General features: G+C 39.4%; 2 protein-coding genes across 2 annotated transcripts in view; one reads left to right on the top strand and one right to left on the bottom strand.

Moving 5' to 3' along the window:
* LOC127439143 (choline/ethanolaminephosphotransferase 1-like) overlaps positions 1-20,183 on the top strand; it is a 154,923-nt gene extending 134,740 nt beyond the window's left edge. The window contains exon 11 of the transcript XR_007896858.1: positions 20,121-20,183. The gene's annotated coding sequence lies outside the window, so the exon portion shown is untranslated. The remainder of the gene's footprint in view (positions 1-20,120) is intronic.
* On the bottom strand, positions 3,303-7,432 carry LOC127439132 (G-protein coupled receptor 37-like 1). The gene is made up of 3 exons (XM_051695226.1): positions 6,568-7,432; positions 4,007-4,591; positions 3,303-3,920 (listed from the first exon to the last, which is right to left on the bottom strand). The coding sequence occupies exons 1-3, from the start codon at positions 7,141-7,143 to the stop codon at positions 3,582-3,584; spliced, it is 1,500 nt and encodes a 499-aa protein (XP_051551186.1). The 5' UTR covers positions 7,144-7,432; the 3' UTR covers positions 3,303-3,581.
* Positions 20,184-20,418: the final 235 nt, after the last annotated feature.

Genomic DNA, 20,418 nt, shown 5'->3' with positions numbered 1-20,418 from the left:
ACACATCAAAAGACAGCGGCGTGAAAATTACCTAAAGTCACCATATTTGCACGCTGCGTAAAAACACACACTTGACCTCATTCTGTGCGAGTGTGTATCTCAGAGCAAATCGTTTAATCTACCCCAAATTACTTGCTACCCCATTCTGCCCCTCCGAGTTACCCCTCTCCACATCAGAGTGCAAGTCCCGCCAGCAGACGTCTCTAGCTGGGTTTCCATCCAACTATTTGTAGCGCATTTTGAAATTGTGCATAAGAAATCCTGAATGGAAACGCTTGATTTGCGAATAAACTTTCTAAATTCGCTTAAAATTTAATACGCTAGGAGGAGGTGGATTTTCCAGAGTTTTGCATGAGTTAAAATGCGCGTTAAGGTGATGGAATCGGTTTATTCGCAAAACGGTGACGTGTTTTGACCAGTCGTGCATGTGTTATGTGTGTGCGATAGCTTGAGGTGACTAGCCCACCGAAAGGTCCGATCTTGGCACACAAATCTTTGAACATAGCGCTTGTCATTCGGAAGCGTTTAACACACAGCTGGTCGATAAAGTGGGTCCTTACAATCCGCCAGAACAGTTTTGAGAGCGTGCACTCCCAGGTATGCAGAGACTGGCGCTGTGTGGGCATCGCAGCTATTTCAGCCCACATCATATCAGATATTGCACTTATTCTGCGGTGTCTCATGGAAGCATTAATAAAATGAGATACTTGCTCAAATCTTGCAAATAAAACTGTCCCCAAAGCAGGGAGAGGTCATTCAGCGGCTTCATCATGACGAGGCGGCTCCCTCATGATAATGCGCATTACGTAGTGGATGGAAGTCCAGTTTTTAGATATGCGCTTAAAAAATGCGAAACATTTTGGATGGAAACCCAGCATCTGTCTCCAAGACAACAGATGCTCTGAGAGAGAGAAAGCAGAGAATACCGGGTCTGTTGCTGTTTGGAGTCTGAATGCTGAAAGCCGCATGTGAAAGCAGCCTAGCAACCGAGCAGAGGTTGCTATTGATATTCGGCATGGGGGCCGTGGATCAGGAACAATACGGCCCTTATGGGCCCCCGCGACTCCTCCTGAGAATCTACTGTAGGAGGCAAATAGCTTCACAACAGCCAAGAAACAGCAGTTCACTAAATACTCAACAGTGTGAGTGTGTTTTAGCTTTTCTTTAACCAGACGGGTCACAGAAGTACAAATTCTAATTCACGTTTATGCGTAAGGGAGAAAGAGAAACAAGGTTGCTGGTACCATAAAGTTTGACATTTTCAATTGTAAAATATTTCAAACTTATTTAAACTTTATTGGCTGCAACCAAGTACAAAAGATATACAAAAATCTGATGCTAACAATCTGTTCAGCTACATTGTCTTCGTTACTATCACAATCATGTTCTATCTAACGTGTTAAAGTAGCGAAAAAGTATTTCCAGTATTTTCTCAGTCAAGAGTGTGTAAATGGCACAGGTTGTTCAATTCCAGCAGAATTGCATCACTCAGACAGGGAGAGAATCAGACAGACTTTGATATGTGAGACACAATCACTGATGTGACTCAAAACCACAATATCCACATTACATTTTCTCTTCGAAACACCACAGCTGTGAAATATATAAATTTTTTTCCTTTTTCCCCATCCAATAATTTCACCTTTTAAACATATGTTTTCAAGTTTGCTGTGACTGACAATACAGCAGTACAAGATTTATGTATAAACCTAAAAAAAAAAATTACGTTTTTTTTTTTTTTTTTTTTTTTTTCAATTCGTTATGCCCAATTTGTTATGCCCAATTCCCAATGCGCTCTAAGTCCTCGTGGTGGTGTAGTGACTCGCCTCAATCCGGGTGACGGAGGACGAATCTCAGTTGCCTCCGCGTCTGAGACAGTCAATCCGCGCATCTTATCACGTGACTTGTTGAGCACGTTACCGCGGAGACGTAGCGCTTGTGGACGCTTCACGCTATTCTCCACGGCATCCACGCATAACTCACCACACACCCCACCGAGAGCGAGAACCACATTATAGCGACCACGAGGAGGTTACCCCATGAGACTCTACCCTCCCTAGCAACCGGGCCAATTTGGTTGCTTAGGAGACTCGGCTGGAGTCACTCAGCACACTCTGGATTCGAACTCGCAACTCCAGGTGTGATAGTCAGCGTCAATACTCGCTGAGATACCCAGGCGTCTCAAAATATTAGTTATTAATAATTTACAAATGAATTACAATTATGAGATTTACGTGTTCCTGTATAATACAAAACGTTGCGCTGATAAAGTGAATGTGTATACTATGAAAATGGACCTTTCAAAAAGATTTACAGCAACACTGAAAACTGTCACGATGATTTTTCAGCAAGAGGAAATCACAACTATTCTACGTGTAACTCCTCGTTCAGTGGATAAGGAGGAACGCCTGTCTTTAAAGGAATAGTTATTTTGGAGAATACATAATCACATATATTCAAATTAGGGCTGTCAATTTAACACGTTAATTATACAATTAAAAAATGCAGTGAAAAAAATGTACGCAATTAATCATGCTCTGGACCGGCATAAGGAATGATCACCTTCATGTTATTATGAGGCTCAGTCAGCAGGGGGCAGCAAGCGCAACTCCGGCAGTACAGGCAACACACAGCTGCCTAATCAATGCTTTACTCGTTTGGCACAATAATGTAATGCATTTTAATTATCTGAGTTTTATATTGCATTTAAAATTATTAACATATAAATATTTAATAATTATTTTAATTAATTAAAAACATGAATTGATTGACAGCGATTAAGGGATACTTAACCCAAAAATGAAAATTCTGTCATCATTTACTCATCCTCATGCCATCCCAGATGTGTATGACTCTATTTATTCTGCAGAACACAAATGAAGTTTTTTAGAAGAATATTTCAGCTCTGTAGGTCCATACAATGCAAGTGAATGGTGACCAGAACTTTAAAGATCCAAAAAGCACATAAAGGCAGCATAAAAGTAATCCATATGACTCCAGTGGTTTAATCCATGTCTTCAGAAGTGATATGATAGGTGTGGGTGATAAAGAGATCAATATTAATACGTTCTTTTTTTACTATAGATCTCCACCTTTGACCAGCCCCGACCAGTAAGTGGCGATATGGACAAAGAATGTGAATCGCCAAAAAACAAAAGAAGAAAGTGAATGTGAAGTGGAGATTTATTGTAAAAAATGGACTTATATATAGATCTGTTTCTCACCCACACCTATCATATTGCTTCAGAAGATATAGATTTAACCACTGGAGTCGTATGGATTACTCGTATGCTGATTCATGTGACTTTTGGAGCTTTAAAATGTTGGTCACCATTCACTTGCATTGTATGGACCTACAAAGCTGAAATGTTCTTCTAAAATCTTCATTTGTGTTCTGCAGAAGAAAGAAAGTCAGACACATCTGGGATGGCATGAGGGTGAGTAAATGATGAGAGAATCTTCCTTTGAAGGTGCTAGGAATGGAGAAACTCATTCACAGCTTGGATAAACTAACACTGGTCAAAAGCGAGTCCACATGATAATCATATGAATTGAAGAACGTTCTGGATGCATTTTTTAGGTCAGCACGGCGTTCCAATGATTAGCTCATCTGGACTGTCCTTCACTTTATCAAAGAACATGGCGGGCGACGTTCCTGACACGATCTTCAGCTTCTCCTGGACGGATGCGGGTGATGATGGTAAGGAGGAGACGGCCGTGGCGTTGGTGGTTGAAGATGAGGAGGATGATGAAGATGAAGGGTCTGGCAGGCACTCCTCACAACAGCAGCAACAGCAGTCAATGAACGGCTGCCTGAGAGACCTACACACGCACAACATCAGCACTGGTGTCGTCCCTGCCCGCACGAACAACAGGAACTGACCAATCAGAGCCAGGAGTGTCCATGTGGCCTTTGAGATCTAGACAGACAGACAGACAGATACTTTTGTTACTTAGACAACACAGACAGACAGACAGATAGATAGCTAACACTAACACCACTTGCCTCCACACCCACGTAGGTCAGCACAATATTCCAAGCGTTTTCCGGTAAACTGCACACGGCGTAGATGCTCGCCAGCGGCACCACTGTACGGGTCATTTGACGCTCTAGCCGCTGCTTCTGCTGTTTTTTTGGTGATGAGGATGAAGAAGATAAGGACGAGGAGGTAGATGAAGGCCGAAGGGGTTTACCGGCGGTTTTGTCCTTCGTGACGTGTCGCGTGATCAGCTGGCATGCAGCGGTGAAGAATAACGGCAAACAAAAGAAACAGCCAAAACTCCACCACATTCTAGCCTGGTGGTACGTCAAAACGAGCGAGTACAGCGTCTCGGGGAGATTCACTGATGGCTGCTGAATGCATGAATCCACTGGTAAACCCGTTCGTGGAGAAATCTTCTGTTCTAACTGCCACGTGAGCAGCTCAGGGGCGGCGAGAACCATAGACCCAATCCAGATCACAGACAGTTTCGCCAGGATAGACTGGCAGGACTCGACCTGCCGCGGTCGCGGCTGAACGCTGGTCACCGTGTGGAAGTGATCGATACTCAGCGCACACAGAGTGAACGTGGTCACGCCGAGAGACGTCACCTGATAGAGAAACACGTCAACAAAGACATGTCAAAGGCATGAGACATGAAATCACCCGAACTGTAATAACAATGAAGTACCAAAAATTACCATGGTATTAATACAGTCAGTACCATGTTTTTATATCACAAGAGTAATATGTTTGTTTTGAACATTTCACGATGGTAAGACCATGTTTTTATATGGAACTATGGGGCTTGTTTTCAAGGTAATTGTTTTTGGACATGGTACATGATACTACCATGTTGTTTAGAAATGTACCATGGCAATACCATGTTTTGGACATTTACCATGGTAATACCATGTTTAGGATATTTACCATGGCATTACCATGTTTTTTGGACATTTACCATGGCATTACCATGTTTTTTGGACATTTACCATGGTAATAACATCTTTAGGATATTTACCATGGCATTACCATGTTTTTTGGACATTTACCATGGTAATAACATCTTTAGGATATTTACCATGGCAATACCATGTTTTTTGGACATGGTACCATGACATCATGTTTTTTGGAAATTTACCATGGTAGTAACATGTTTAGGACAATATCATGTTTTATGGACATGGTCCCATGATACTATGTTTTTTTTGTTTTTTTATGTACCATGGTAATACCATGTTTTTTTGGACATGATACATAATACTACCATATTTATTGGACGTTTACCAAGAGAGTACCATGTTTTTTGGAAAGGTACCTTGATATTACCATTTTTTTGGACATGGTACATGATATTACCATGTTGTTTAGAAATGTACCATGGCAATACCATGTTTATGACATTTAACATGGCAATACCATGTTTTTGTACATAGTACAATGATAATACCATGTTACATACATATAATAACATCTTTTAACAAGATTTAACATGGCATTACCATGTTGTTTGGACATGGAACCATGACATCACCATGTTTTTTGGACATTTACCATGGTAATACCATGTTTTTTGGACATGGTACATGATATTACCATGTTTTTTGGAAAGGTGCCATGGTAATACCATGTTTATGACATTTAACATGGTAATACCATGTTTTTTGGACATTTACCATGGTAATACCCTGTTTTTTGGACATGGTACATGATATTACCATGTTTTTTGGAAAGGTACCATGGTAATATCATGTTTATGACATTTAACATGGCAATACCATGTTTTTTGGACATGGTACAATGATAATACCATGTTACATACATATAATAACATCTTTTAACCAAATTTAACATGGCATTGTCATGTTTTTTGGACATGGTACCATGACATCATGTTTTTTGGACATTTACCATGGTAGTAAAAAAATTTTGTGGACATGGTACCATATTACTACCATGTTTTTTGGAAATTTACCATGGTAGTAACATGTTTAGGACAATATCATGTTTTATGGACATGGTCCCATGATACTATGTTTTATGTTTTTTTAAAAAATGTACCATGGTAATACCATGTTTTTTGGACATTTACCATGGTAATACCATCTTTAGGATATTTAACATGACAATACCATGTTTTTTGGACATGGTACATGATATCACCATCTGATACCATCACTGTACAATGGTTTTACCAAAGTAAACAGTTTAGTTAATTAGGGTGTAATGTTTTCATCTCAGTATCTCAAGTAACTAAAATATTCAGAATGTTGAAACGAATTTGCATCTAATTTAATATGCAAATGTATTGTCAATAAAGATAGGGCGCAGAAGTGGGTCAACAAACACTCTTATGGAAGACAATTCTGTCTTTAAAACAAACACTCATTCAACACGTTAATTAGGCCAATTAGTGCCGCTAATTACAGATCTCATTTACATGATGAAATGAAAGTGCTCCTGCTTCAAAAGAGGCTCAAATAAACTCAAACTACTGCACAACCACAGGCACAGACTGTGAGATTTACTACAATGATTAGAAGGACATTTTATGACACTTTAAAGTTTTAAAAGTTAAGACCCACACCTCCACATAAGGCACTACTCTGCAGGACAGATCTCCCATCAGTCTTCTCTTGGTGAGCTCGTTGAAGATCACTACTGGCATACAGAAGAACAGAACTGAGAAGTCCCATAGGGCCAAACTGGCCAGCACGCAGTTCCACGTGTTCTTCAGGTAATAATTGTGCCACACGATACACATGAGCGCGAGATTCCCCACCACACCCACAGAGAACACGAGCAGACACAACACCATGACCGCATATGCACTGTAAGACTCCTCCGTGAGCGGGTATAACGGGTTATGAACCCGCAGGGACCCGTTGAAAGTCCGGGGTGTGGTGAAGAACCCATCAGGGTCAGGATGAGGTCTCGGGTGGTGTCGGTCTCTCTGCTTTGATTTAGAGCCGCGTGGAACTCTCTGCGCGTGATGCGTTCGGGTCAGGAGGCCTTCATCATACTCCTCCTCAATGTGATGGGCTGAGAGGTCGCGTGGGGGTGAGGAAGACTTCTCCAGGCTCATCTTCATCATCTCCACTGTGCGTTTATTCGCCTCAGCTGACCCAACAAATAAAACTAGACAAAATAATACACTAAACATAATTGTAAGAGTGTAATAAACTGGGTTAATTAATATAATGATGTGGGGTTGAAAGCTCTAGAAGATGCAGTGGTCGCAGTGATGGCGAGAGACTGAATGTGTTCAGATGAAGTTTGTTGCTCCTCAGTTCTCATCAAGTTTTGGAGTGAATGAATGATGCACTGCCAGACTGAAGCCTGATCGCGCCTGCCCCCGTGTGGCCACTGAGGGTACTTCACCCAGTTATTTTTTTGTACAATGTACCAAAGTATTACTATTAGGGTCAAAAATTAATGGGACAAAAGTGCCACCAACAGTCAAAATATCGGGGTAAAAATTGCCCTTATAATTAATATTTTTCTTCAAATTATTATTATTAATATATATATATAAAACAAAACAAAAAAACAAATCTGTGCCCAGTTAACTATTGGGCATAACTATTAATGATCGTATTTTCGATCATTTTGGCTGTGTCAATGCCAACGGCATACATTTTACCGAAGGTGTGTATTTCTGGGGGAATTATGCTTTCATTCCGTAGCCTTGGCTTCATAATTTACATTTTTAACATTTTCCACTTTCCACCAGATGGCGCCATTTTTCATGTTTAGCCTATGGAGCAAATACAAGCTTTTCCTCTATTTTCTGTTTGCTGTATTATAGAGCACTGCAGGACAACTGAATAAATGATGCAGATAAAATTGTGTGTGTGTGTGTGTGTGTGTGTGTGTGTGTGTGTGTGTGTGTGTGTGTAAAAAACAACAGTGGCATTATGTAAACAAACTGGCATTTAAAGGGTTAACATCCTGAAAATGAATGAATATTTGGTAGTTATGATGTCAGTGAAAGTGGAAAATAATATTAATATATAATATTATTATGGCAGTTTTTTGACAGACATTTTTGTCCTTTAAGGACCTCTGAGTAACTTTTATTATTGACGCACAAGGGTTAAGGATAATTTATTTTAGTGAATTTACTAAATTGATATTTTTAACTTAACTGGACACTATACAGTGTCTTTTTGTATTGTTTGAAAAACAAAAGTACATTGTGGACATTGTTAAAGAAGCATAATTCAGATAAAGCATAATGTGTGAAGCAAAATCACAATTGTAAAGATGGAAATCATAGTAGTGAGTTTTTCTTTATCATAATTAAGTGAGCATGTGAATGTTTAATCATTTCACTCATTTGGTTGAAATACTGGCAATTTAAATATATATATATATTCCAGGTGTTTCTTAATGTTTTCCTTTTCTCTAATCAAATACTTAATAATAAAAAAAAAAAGTTCATTGAACTTATTTATCTTTAAAATCCATAGACTTAAGATTTTAAAGTGACTACTGAGTACAACAATTAAGGCTATTGGGAATACCCACAATCCCTTGCAGTTTAAATTATTTCATTATGTTTCGTTGGTCAAAGGGAGTTATGGGTGCATTTACATAGTTGTTATTAAGCTCTTGTAGTATTATTATTTATGTAATTTTGTGTGACGAAATAAAATCTGCCCCCTTTTTGTGCAGTAAGGGGGCACACAGTACCATGATAACACCATGTTTTGGAAATGATACAATGGTGGTAATAGCATGATATAATTTGAAGTACCTTGGAGTAAATTAATACATATATATATACACACACACACATTACCAGTCAAAAGTTTGGACACACGTGACTGAATGTGTTTCTCATGATCTTAAAAACCTATTGATCTAAAGGCTTATGCTTAACTGCTTGAAATTTGTAGATTTGTAGACAAGTTTAAATTGTGCCTTAGTGTGAATTTGGTTACAAAACTAAATACTTTGTTTTAAAAGTATTTGGACACTCCATTACTCACAGTGTTACGAGACTAAACCACTGATAAACTGAAGTCTTAATTTAGCCTGTGGAATGTTTTCCCGGATGAGATTTCAGAAAGAATGAACTATTTTTTATCTCGTCTTGTTCTTTAAATAACTTCAGTAAAGCTGTGTCCACTCCGACAGAGAGTATTTATGAGAGACGGGCCACTTCTGTTAAATTAATGGGAGAAACTGGAACGCCCAACGGTCAACGGATGTATACAGGAAGTCCCGCCTTACAGGTAAAAGAGCCAATCATCTTATAGATACAGACATCACCTGTCAATCATCTCTAGAACGCGCATGCGCATTAGCTATACAAGCTAAGAAAATCGCGTTTTAGCGTAATATGAGACACAGAAGCACAATATATGATTCCAGTATTGTCAGATTTAATTGCTGATTTGAAATATGTTCTTTAATCGTAATCTTGACCAACCCTTTAGGAGATTTTTGTCTTTCTCCATTCAAGTATATAGGAGCTGCACTGACATGACAGGAAATAACCTCCCGAGAGTGTCCCAAAGATGCCCGACAGTGGACTGACTCGCTAGAGAGACAGTTTTACCATAGTATCTGTGACGTCTCAGTCTATTGTTTTTGTGAAAGGAGCGTGGATTTGTCTACCAGTTGTCTGGAGGGGATCACATGCTTTTCTATGGTGTATATTCACTCACTATAGGCTCAAGTTTTCTACGGTCTTTATAAATCAACACAAAAGGTGACAACCCATGAATTTCCACAATGTCTTAAATAAATTGAGTAAGACGTTAGTTTAGATTCTATCAGCATGTGTGTATTGAGCTAAAGATTAGATTAGTTTCTTGTGAAAGAGTTTTTTCGGAAAGACTTTAACCCTTGTGCGTCAATAATAAAAGTTACTCAGAGGTCCTTAAAGGACAAAAATGTCCTCGTCAAAAAACTGCCATAATATTATATATTAATATTATTTTCCACTTTCAATGAGTTCATTTTTTTAACCAACATCAGTCCTGATCATAACTACCAAATATTCATTCATCTTCAGAATTTTAACCCTTTAAATGCCAGTTTGTTTACATAATGCCACTGTTGTTTTTTACACACACACACACACACACACACACACACACACACACACACACACACACACACACACACACACACACACACACACACACACACACACACAATTTTATCTGCATCATTTATTCAGTTGTCCTGCAGTGCTCTATAATACAGCAAACAGAGAATAGGGGAAAAGCTTGTATTTGCTCCATAGGCTAAACATGAGAAAAATGGCGCCATCTGCTGGAAAATATTAAAAATGTAATTTTGAAGCCAGGGCTCCGGAATGAAAACATAATATCATAGAATTCATGATTTTATGCTTTAATGGCACTGGGATCAAATATTGCAGTTTTAATGGGTTTCAATGGGGACATTTTTGTCCTGAAGGTCCTGAGTGTAACTATTTTGTGTACACAGTGTGTTATAGATGTAGAAGAAGCCTTTAATTTTTTGTCAAACATTATACATTTCTTTTGAACATATACAGTGAAATTTCTTTTTCACATATCCCAGCTAGGGTCAGAGCGCAGGGTCAGCCATGATACAGCGCCCCTGGAGCAGATGGGGTCAAGGGCCTTGCTCAAGGGCCCAACAGTGGCATCTTGATGGTGCTGGGGCTTGAACCCCCGACCTTCTGGTCAGTAACCCAAAGCCTTAACCGCTGAGGTTGAAATATCTAAATATCTAAACCTTTGGCAAAATGTATGCCTTTGGCATTAACAGGATCGAAAAAAACAAAAATGAAAAAGACAAAAATGTCCCGAAGGTTGCACAAGGGTCAACCAGTAAAAAAACAGTTCAACAGCCAAAGAGTATCTTCAGTCACTAGAAATAGTGCAGAAGCTTTATTTTATGTCATTAGGGTTCTTTCTTTTGTTTTTAAATTCTAAAGCATTTTTTTTAGAGTAAAATTACATTTTAAATAATTTTCAATGTGTACTATAAGTTTTGAGTCTCACCGTCCGTTTGGAAATTAACACTTTCACATACAGAACAGAAGGAGACACAAGAAAGTAGAATTAATAGAGTAGAATTACATAAAAGAAATTGGGATAAATACCAAATAAACACAACCAAATAAAGCGAGTTGAATATCATATGGAAAAGTCCTAGTAAGCAGTGTTTACAATAGCAAACCACAGTAAATCCTGTTCTTCAAATGGCCACAAGGGGTCAGTAAAGTGACGCTTTCACAGTTTCACTATCAGACATGAATGGACTGAAACCCTACAGAGAAATCCATGTTTAGGATGTGTTCAAACTGAAATCTGTGTTGTGTTCTTTAGAAATGATGTATAAAGGAACATTTAACCCTGGGTTTAACATTAAACATCCACTTTAAACCCAGGTTGAGTTCACTTTTAATGGGTTATGGAAAGGTTTGACACCAATTTAGTCAAGATACCAAAATCTGCAATCAAAAGTCAGAGACCTCAGTATGAACTCAGACAGTTCTCATTCAATTCTCAGTGTCAGCCATATATATTTTATCCACAGTTTTCCTGAGCAACCACTGGGTGGCGCCAATGTGTTTCTAACTGCCTGTCACAGTGCAAAAACTACCAAATCACACAATCCAGACGGATAACAACAACATTTAAGTTATCTTTTGGAGTAAAAATGAATTCCAGACTCAACTATGGTTGGCTGTCATACCATAACAACAGTAACTAACCTCGGACCATCGCATCATGTCAGGTCGTATAATGTCCGTTGAGGCACCGTAAATAAAAACGGTCATCTCGACTCTGTGAAGCATCGGCACTTTATAAACACATGTTTTTTGATCATTTTTACAAATGTAAAACCTTAAACATCACATTACCTATGCGAGTGAAAACACTGGAGACCGGATATTGAAAACAGTCACGTTCAGGATAAAGGTGGATAGCTCTGTACTCTCTTGTATGTGAACAAATGACTCATTTGTGTGTTTTTCAGGAGGATCTGAGATAAAGTTGACACTTAAATAAAACGTAATTAAGGCCTTAGGCCTTCTGAGCTATGAAGAAGACTCTAACACATTCTGTGGTTGTGAAAGAAGGCTTTATGTCTGCAAAAATATTTGCAGCATGTAGCAGCAGCAGGTTTTGCATTGTAATTCTGCACGTTTGCAGTGGATGTTTGCGTGTTTGAATACAGTGTTTGAACCTGATAACCATTAGACCAGACAGCTGTGATTAAAAAAGTGAATTAAAAGTGAATGTGTGCTGGTGTGAAGACTGTGTGTATGCTGTACAATGCAGCTTGTGAGTATTGTCAGGTCATGCAGATAAAAGTGTAAGTAAACTATGTGATCACTGACCTGCTTTCGTCAAATCAACAGGCTTTATTCTTGTATGGAGTTGCCGGCGTGACCGGACCGGCCAGTTCTGTGCTTTCTTACATAACCGAGTCAAACGCGCTGCTTTTGCGGTCAGTATGCAACATTCATTCCAATGTGAATAGTAAAAGCATGCACCTGATCGCTGTGCATTACGTTTTATCAGGGCATTAAATCCAGCTCAAGAGCCACATGTCAAAACACTCACAGTTTATACTGAAGATGCAATATTTATTATTTATTTATCCCCTTTTCTCCCAATGTTGGAATGCCCAATTCCCACTACTTAGTAGGTCCTTGTGGTGGCACAGTTACCTCAGTCCGGGTGTCGGAGGACAAGTCTCAGTCGCCTCCGCTTCTGAGACCGTCAATCCGCGCATCTTATCACGTGACTCGTTGTGCATGACACCGCGGAGACTCACAGCATGTGGAGGTTCATGCTACTCTCCACAATCCACACACAACTCACCACACGCCCCACTGAGAGCGAGAACCACTAATCACGACCACGAGGAGGTTACCCCATGTGACTCTACCCTCCCTAGCAACCGGGCCAATTTGGTTGCTTAGGAGACCACTCAGCACACCCTGGATTCAAACTCGCAACTCCAGAGGTGATAGTCAGCGGCAATACTCGCTGCGATACCCAGGCCCTCCACTGCGTGCAAACGCTTGACTTAGCAAACTCCTTTTAATTAATAATGTTTTGCCATTTTTGCATGCAGTCTGCTTTGTGTAGCGCTGCAGTTTGGGGTGAAAAACATTTAGAAATGTTTTTATGTGCTGTAATTTCACATGCATTAACGCACTATAGCTCCAAACAGCTTAGAGATCCCAGGTTGCACGCATGCATCTCTGAGATGTCTAAGAGCGTTCCTTCGGGAAAGCTTTGTTAACATCTGCTAAACATCTGGATCAGATTTACAAATATTTTATATCATAAACATCTCAAAGACATCTGAATGTTTTGTTTTTACATCCAAGTCAAACATCTTTTTGCAGAGGTGCAAACAACATAAAAAGTCATCTTCCAGATGTAAACACGCATCAAATAGACGTCTAGGTGATGTGATTGTGCTATCAGGGATGTTAAAGAAATTAACAATCACTTAAATTGTGTGAAACTCTGAGGCTGCAGTGTGTAGCTGTTATATGGATATTGGATTGGTGCAATGCTCTGGAGTCCAGTTAAACCAGTCTTTAACCAAAACCACACACTGTTGGGCTGAGAAGACTGTAAGTGACACCTGACGGAGATTAATCTGCTCATCAGTCTGGCTTGTGTAACCCGACAAAAACCTGATCAACCCTTGCAAAAATGCACTCAAGTCGGGTAAACAAGCTAAAACCACATATTTCAGACCATGAAAACCTGTTTAAACAATGACTCAACTCATGAACAACACAGGTTTTGGAAAACACAGTGACCCCAAAAAGAGTTTGTACACTTCAGTCACACTGAAAAATGTTTGAATATCTTTGCAATAGATAAGACATGAAAGCAAGTGTGCACTAAAATGCTACTGGAGCTTTTCTCAGAGCTCACTGACTTCTTCATGATCGCATGAACTGGTGTTGTGATGATGTTTAGTGCATGTATGAATTTTAGTACTACATCTATTGTTTAAGCATTTCAAACCTAACAAACATGTTTTTTGGTCAAATGTTTTGCTTGATATTTGCTGTCGGTCTTTATAATAACACTTGCTTTGATATCTTATGTAATGCAATGACTGTCAGACATTGTCCGGATGCTTTTTGAGACCACAACACAGAGGACTAAACAAACTTAAAATTCTTCTGACGTGTGTTCCTGAAGTTAAAAGAACGAGAAGGATTTAATTCCTGATTCTTCAAACTCACATCATCTGTAGAACTTTATCTTTCAGGTATTACGGCAACGCACAGAAATGGCACAATTAATTGAGATCAACAGTATTTTTAAAAGCGGGTTCTCAGATGAAACTGTAAATTGGACTTACGATTAATTTCAATCAATTGCTTCTACTATTAAAGACAAATAAATATATACTATATAGTCCAATATACACATTGGATGATTTTAAAATAGTAACATTTATATTTTACACAATGTATGGCATACACTTACAATTCTTTATGTTTTGCACGCTGTTGGAAGAAAAGCATTGGATAAGATGTGGAATAACATGATTTGTCAACATAAAATGTCCTCTATCCAATTAATCGAACAAAGAATCATCTACTGTTTTGATAATGGGCTAATCGGGATTATATTTATTATCATGATATTTCCATTATTGATTGGTTATTTGTAGCCCTAGAAAATTCAATAAAATAAAGCGAAAATGTATAAATACAGTTTTAAATACAAATATCACATAAAAAATCAAATGTAAATATAAAAATAAACTTGCCGAACTGAAAATGGGGTTTAGAAAGTGCATCTGAAATAACTAAATACAGCAGAGAAATGTATGTAGCTGTCGTTTTAACAACATGAAGATATTTACATTTATGCATTTGGCAGACACTTTTAAACAAAACGACTTAAACGATTTGTGCGACCTTCGGGACATTTTTGACTTTTTCATTTTTGTCTTTTTCTATCATTTTAGCTGTGTTAATGCCAACGGCATAAAGGTGTGTATTTTTGAGGGAATTTTGATATTTTAACCTCAGTTCCTATAATACATCTATAATACACTGTGTACACAAAATAGTTACACTCAGGACCTTCAGGACAAAAATGTCCCCATTGAAACCCATTAAAACTGCAATATTTGATCCCAGTGCCATTAAAGCATAAAATCATGAATTCTATGATATTATGCTTTCATTCCAGAGCCCTGGCTTCACAATTACATTTTTAACATTTTCCACTTTCCACCAAATGGCGCCATTTTTCTCATGTTTAGCCTATGGAGCAAATACAAGCTTTTCCCCTATTCTCTGTTTGCTGTATTATAGAGCACTGCAGGACAACTGAATAAATGATGCAGATACAATTGTGTGTGTGTGTTGGTATGGATGTCAGAGTGTGTTCTGTATGTGTGTATTGAGAAATGTGTGTGTATGTGTGTGTGTGTGTGTGTGTGTGTGTGTGTGTGTGTGTGTGTAAAAAAACAACAGTAGCATTGTGTAAACAAACTGGCATTTAAAGGGTTAAAATTCTGAAGATGAATGAGTATTTGGTAGTTATGATCAGGACTGATGTTGGATAAAAAAATGAACTCATTGAAAGTGGAAAATAATATTAATATATAATATTATTATGGCAGTTTTTTGACGTGGATATTTTTAACTTTTTTTTTTTTATTGACGCACGATTTTTATTGCCTAAGAATCGAGCCCATGACCTTTGTGTTGCTAGCACCATCACTTGAGCTACCAGAACACTAAAACTATTCTCTAAGCAAAAATTACTAAAATAAACGTACAGTATTTTCTAACATCTACTTTACTTTTGGAACTTTCATGAAAAATAAACTTTCATTAATTCATGGATTCAATTCCCAACACACAAACTTATAAAATGTGTAGCTTGATTTCACTGTAAGTTGCTTTAGATATATGTGTCTGTCAATTGCATGAATGTAAAAGCAATTAATACGGAGAAAGCTTTGGGGGAAAACTGCTTTTGTGATGCATGTGTTACAATATGAAACTTTAAACCAAATTAAACAGCAGTAATTGTCTACTCTCCCGCCAGCACACAACACACACACGGTGTAGATACATAGCCAAACACAAAGAGTATTCACACCTGCACTGAGAGAGACAGACCTGTTGAACAGGTTTATTTGGCAGCACTCCAGAATTTCAGTCGGTCACATCCCTTACTGGAAACTCTGTCTGTGCTGCCCGTAAACCCAGCCCTATGGGCGGAGCCTGCACTCTGATTGGAGGAAAATGAAATCAGCATTTGGTATTTTGAGTGCTGGTATCATACTAGTTTAGATGTTAATCAGCAATTAACCCTTAAACAGACCTCAAATCCACTCTAAACAATCATAAACCAAATTAACTTTACTGGAGGTCTCAATAACCCGGGCATTACAAGCTGGCACAGAATATATACAGACTTCAGTTAAAAACTCTCTTATATTTTCTGTGTAGAATCCAGCTCTGCACACACTTCACCTTATTTTACTCTCCATCTCATACATAACAAAGATAAATACAATTTTAGTTTTATAAAGCTGTTCATACATGGGCACTATTTATATTTCAAGCATTTAGAAATAAGCCTCTAGAGGGTCAGAATGTTTTTAAACATAATTTCAGTCATGTGTCAACTTTTGTGTTTAAATAAAATACCTTATAAATCAAATCGGGCTACATCCTAACTCACAAACTTAGACATACTATATAGTATGCCACATTATCGGATATCAGTCTGTATGTGGAAAATACAGACTGATCGCACTTTAAATTAGACAACAGTAGGTTGAATGTTTTGCTGCTGAAATCGGTCTGTGCTCACCGAAATTGGAACCACTGCCCCCCAGTGGCCGAAGCTGGAAGTGTTGTTGAATGCATGGGCACATGTGAGCTGCACCAGAAGCCACAGCGAGTATATTGTAAATGATGTTATAAAGTCAACAAGAATGCATATTGTTTTGTTTTGTTTTATCCCCTTTTCTCCCCAATTTGGAATGCCCAATTCCCACTACTTAGTAGGTCCTCGTGGTGGCGCGGTTACTCACCTCAATCCGGGTGGCGGAGGACAAGTCTCAGTTGCCTCCGCTTCTGAGACCGTCAATCCGCGCATCTTATCACGTGACTCGTTGTGCATGACACCGCGGAGACTCACAGCATGTGGAGGCTCATGCTACTCTCCACGATCCACACACAACTTACCACACGCCCCATTGAGAGCGAGAACCACTAATCACGACCACGAGGAGGTTACCCCATGTGACTCTACCCTCCCTAGCAACTGGGCCAATTTGGTTGCTTAGGAGACCTGGCTGGAATCACTCAGCACACCCTGGATTCGAACTCACGACTCCAGGGGTGATAGTCAGCGTCAATACTCTCTGAGATACCCAGACCCCCCAAGAATGCATATTGTCAACCATACATCCTACACCTAAATATCACTGGAGTAAAAATGTAATTTCATGTTCCTCCGAATCTGATTACTTCTTGGTTTCCACAGGACATGAACCTGAGTCTTAGATGTAACTCTAGAATGAAATGTGTTCACACTTGAATTGATGCAAAAATGTCTAATGGAGAATGCCGACTGTCAGTAATTCGACTGAATGGGTTTGATATCAGGGTACATGAACTTTTGGGAGCAACATGTTAATTTCCTAATGTGTGATCATGTTGGAAGGGATATACCAAGGGATATATTTTATATATATACACAACTCTTTTATTACCTGATTGTGCATGCTAATAATGGTGTACTGTCTTAATATACACTCAAAAGTGTGTACTTATACTTTAGTGTGTATTAGCATTATACTAATTGGGATACAGCCTCTCAGTTCTCTCTGGATACATGATCATGTGAAGAGAAATCAAATGGTATTGAGATCTCAACTAAACAACACCTGTATCAAAACAAAGTCACCATAACATGGCAATTACCCAGCATTCCAAGCTTTTATCTCGCTGATAACACACACTTACTGTAAAGAATCTCTGACGTATTTTGTGAATATTCAGAAAGGGTCAGCTTTGGCTTCAGCCCTGGCACCCATGCCCGCCCCGCCCGTGTTTACAGTGTGATTCCACCGAAATCACTTCAACGACTTTAATATGTTAATATTAAACCTCAAACACACAACCTCTGACCACAATTCATTTTACCAGAAGCAATAAAAACACATCAAGCAAAACATGTTTGTGTCAGTCTGCAATATGACGTATTTAAACTGAATTGTGTTTGATCATAATTCATTTGACACAGCATTGCAGAAGACATGATTCAACTCTCTCAGCTGCAGTTAAATGTTTTGACGAAAAATACCGAGCAAGCATCTCCTTAAAATCACGTGACGCATGCAGAGAGGGTTGTGTTATGATGTCAGCATCTCATAGACTTTGAACGGTCATTCACAATGGCTTACAGTAAGTGAGTCGCATCATATAGAGCTTGTTGACACACACATACACACAGTGGCTTGTTACTGGAACTGAGCTGACCTTAATTACTTATCGACTTTGTGACTGTGTTACCCACACCCACATATACACTAGAGCAGATCAATTGAGTTTTCCCAAGACTTGTTTAATTTCCACATGCATCATCTACACACCCTCATGTTTGTGATATATACTGTATATATGTATACTATGTTGTCACATGACCTCATTATGTGATGTTTTATTCAGTAAGTGGCATCCAGTTAGTAATAAACAGTCAAACAAGATCATATTCATTTATAAACAACACAATATTAATGTTTTAACTTAGAGTTCAGAAATCAATATTTGGTGGAATAACCCTGATTTTCAATCACAGCTTTCATGTGTCTTGGCATGCTCTCTACCAGTCTTTCACATTGCTGTTGGGTGACTTTATGCCACTTCTGGGTGCAAAAATTCAAGCATCTCATCTTTGTTTGATGGCTTGTGGCCATCCATCTTCCTCTTGATCACAGAGGTTTTCAATGGGGTTCAGGTCTGGAGATTGGGCTGGCCATGACAGAGTCTTGATCCGGTGCTCCTCCATCCACACCTTGATTGAGCTGGCTGTGTGGCATGGAGCATTGTCCTGCTGGAAAAACCAATCCTCAGAGTTGGGGAACATTGTCAGAGCAGAAGGAAGAAAGTTTGTATGTGGCTTGATTCATGCGTCCTTCACAAAGATGAATCTGCCCAATTCCAGCCTTGCTGAAGCACCCCCAGATCATCACCGATCCTCCACCAAATTTCACAGTGGGTGCGAGACACCTCTGTCACCTGAGGCCTCTCCAGGTCTCCATCTAACCATTAGATGACCAGGTGGAGGATCGGTGATGATCTGGGGGTGCTTCATGTTTGTTGTCTGTGTTCTAAAGCATCCCGTTACTGTTTTACGTGTTTGAAACTGCTCCAAACAATCTATTCACAAACCGATTCATCGAACCGACTCGATCAGACATCGTGGCTAAGCCGTTTGGTTGATTGAAAAGAATCGACTCAAAAGAGTGATTCATTCGCGAATCGCGTACGCCTAGTTCTGATTCTAAACAGCCGGTGAAAAATACCGGACACAGTGATGAATCGCATCCCGTATTGATTCAGTATAAGGTACTGTACGCAGGGGCATGTCCAGGACTTTTTGCCAGGGGTGGCAAAGGGGTGGCAAGAGTTGAGTAAGGGGTGTCATCCAGTAAGTTCATCTGATGAGGGCACCCTGTGCCACCCTTCTGGCCCCGCCCGTGACCGTTCGCAGCATCTTCAAACCGGGCGAAATCCAGCGTATAATAACGGACGGGTGGCAAGAAAAATGAAAAATTGTTGAAATTGTACAAGCAGGGGGGCCTGGGTAGCTCAGTGGTAAAATCGCTGGCTACCACCCCTGGAGTTCGCTAGGTGTGCTGAGTGACTCCTGCCAGGTCTCCTAAGCAACCAAATTGGCCCGGTTGTTAGGGTCCCTATAATGTGGTTCTCGCTCTCGGTGGGGCATGTGGTGAGTTGTGCGTGGATGACGCGGTGGATGGCGTGAAGCCTCCACACGTGCTATATCTCCTTGGTAACGCGCTCAATAAGTCACGTGATAAGATGCACAGATTGACGGTCTCAGACGCGGAGGCAACTGAGATTCGTCCTCCACCACCCGGATTGAGGCGAGTCACTACGCCACCACGAGGACTTAGAGCACATTGGGAATTGGGCATAACAAATTGGGGAGAAAAAGGGGGAAAAATCCAAAAAAACAAAACCAAAAAAAACAAAAATTGTACAAGCAGCATGCTAGTCACAGTTCATTTAGTCACAGTTCACAATCATACATTTGATAGATTTGAATTAAGACATTAATTAGTACCGTTATGAACATTTTATTTCTAATTAAGACTGTCATTTGTGAGGATATTGTCAGAACTGTGGCCTTCCCGTGAAACACGTGTGCTAGCATCATGTTTG

This window comes from Myxocyprinus asiaticus, chromosome 50, assembly GCF_019703515.2.
Source record: "Myxocyprinus asiaticus isolate MX2 ecotype Aquarium Trade chromosome 50, UBuf_Myxa_2, whole genome shotgun sequence".
In the NCBI taxonomy this organism is placed as follows: Eukaryota; Metazoa; Chordata; class Actinopteri; order Cypriniformes; family Catostomidae; genus Myxocyprinus; species Myxocyprinus asiaticus.
The sequence above is the reverse complement of the archived record's forward strand: the minus strand, read 5'-3'. Positions and strand labels throughout refer to the sequence as shown.

Bases quoted from the DNA above. Each gene is read 5' to 3' on its own strand.
- LOC127439132 (XM_051695226.1), bottom strand. From the start codon at position 7,143: ATGTTTAGTGTATTATTTTGTCTAGTTTTATTTGTTGGGTCAGCTGAG. The intron at 4,592-6,567 runs GTGTGGGTCTTA...TTTCTCTATCAG, and splicing joins GAGTAGTGCCTTATGTGGAG to GTGACGTCTCTCGGCGTGAC. The intron at 3,921-4,006 runs GCAAGTGGTGTT...CTGTCTGTCTAG, and splicing joins TGACCTACGTGGGTGTGGAG to ATCTCAAAGGCCACATGGAC.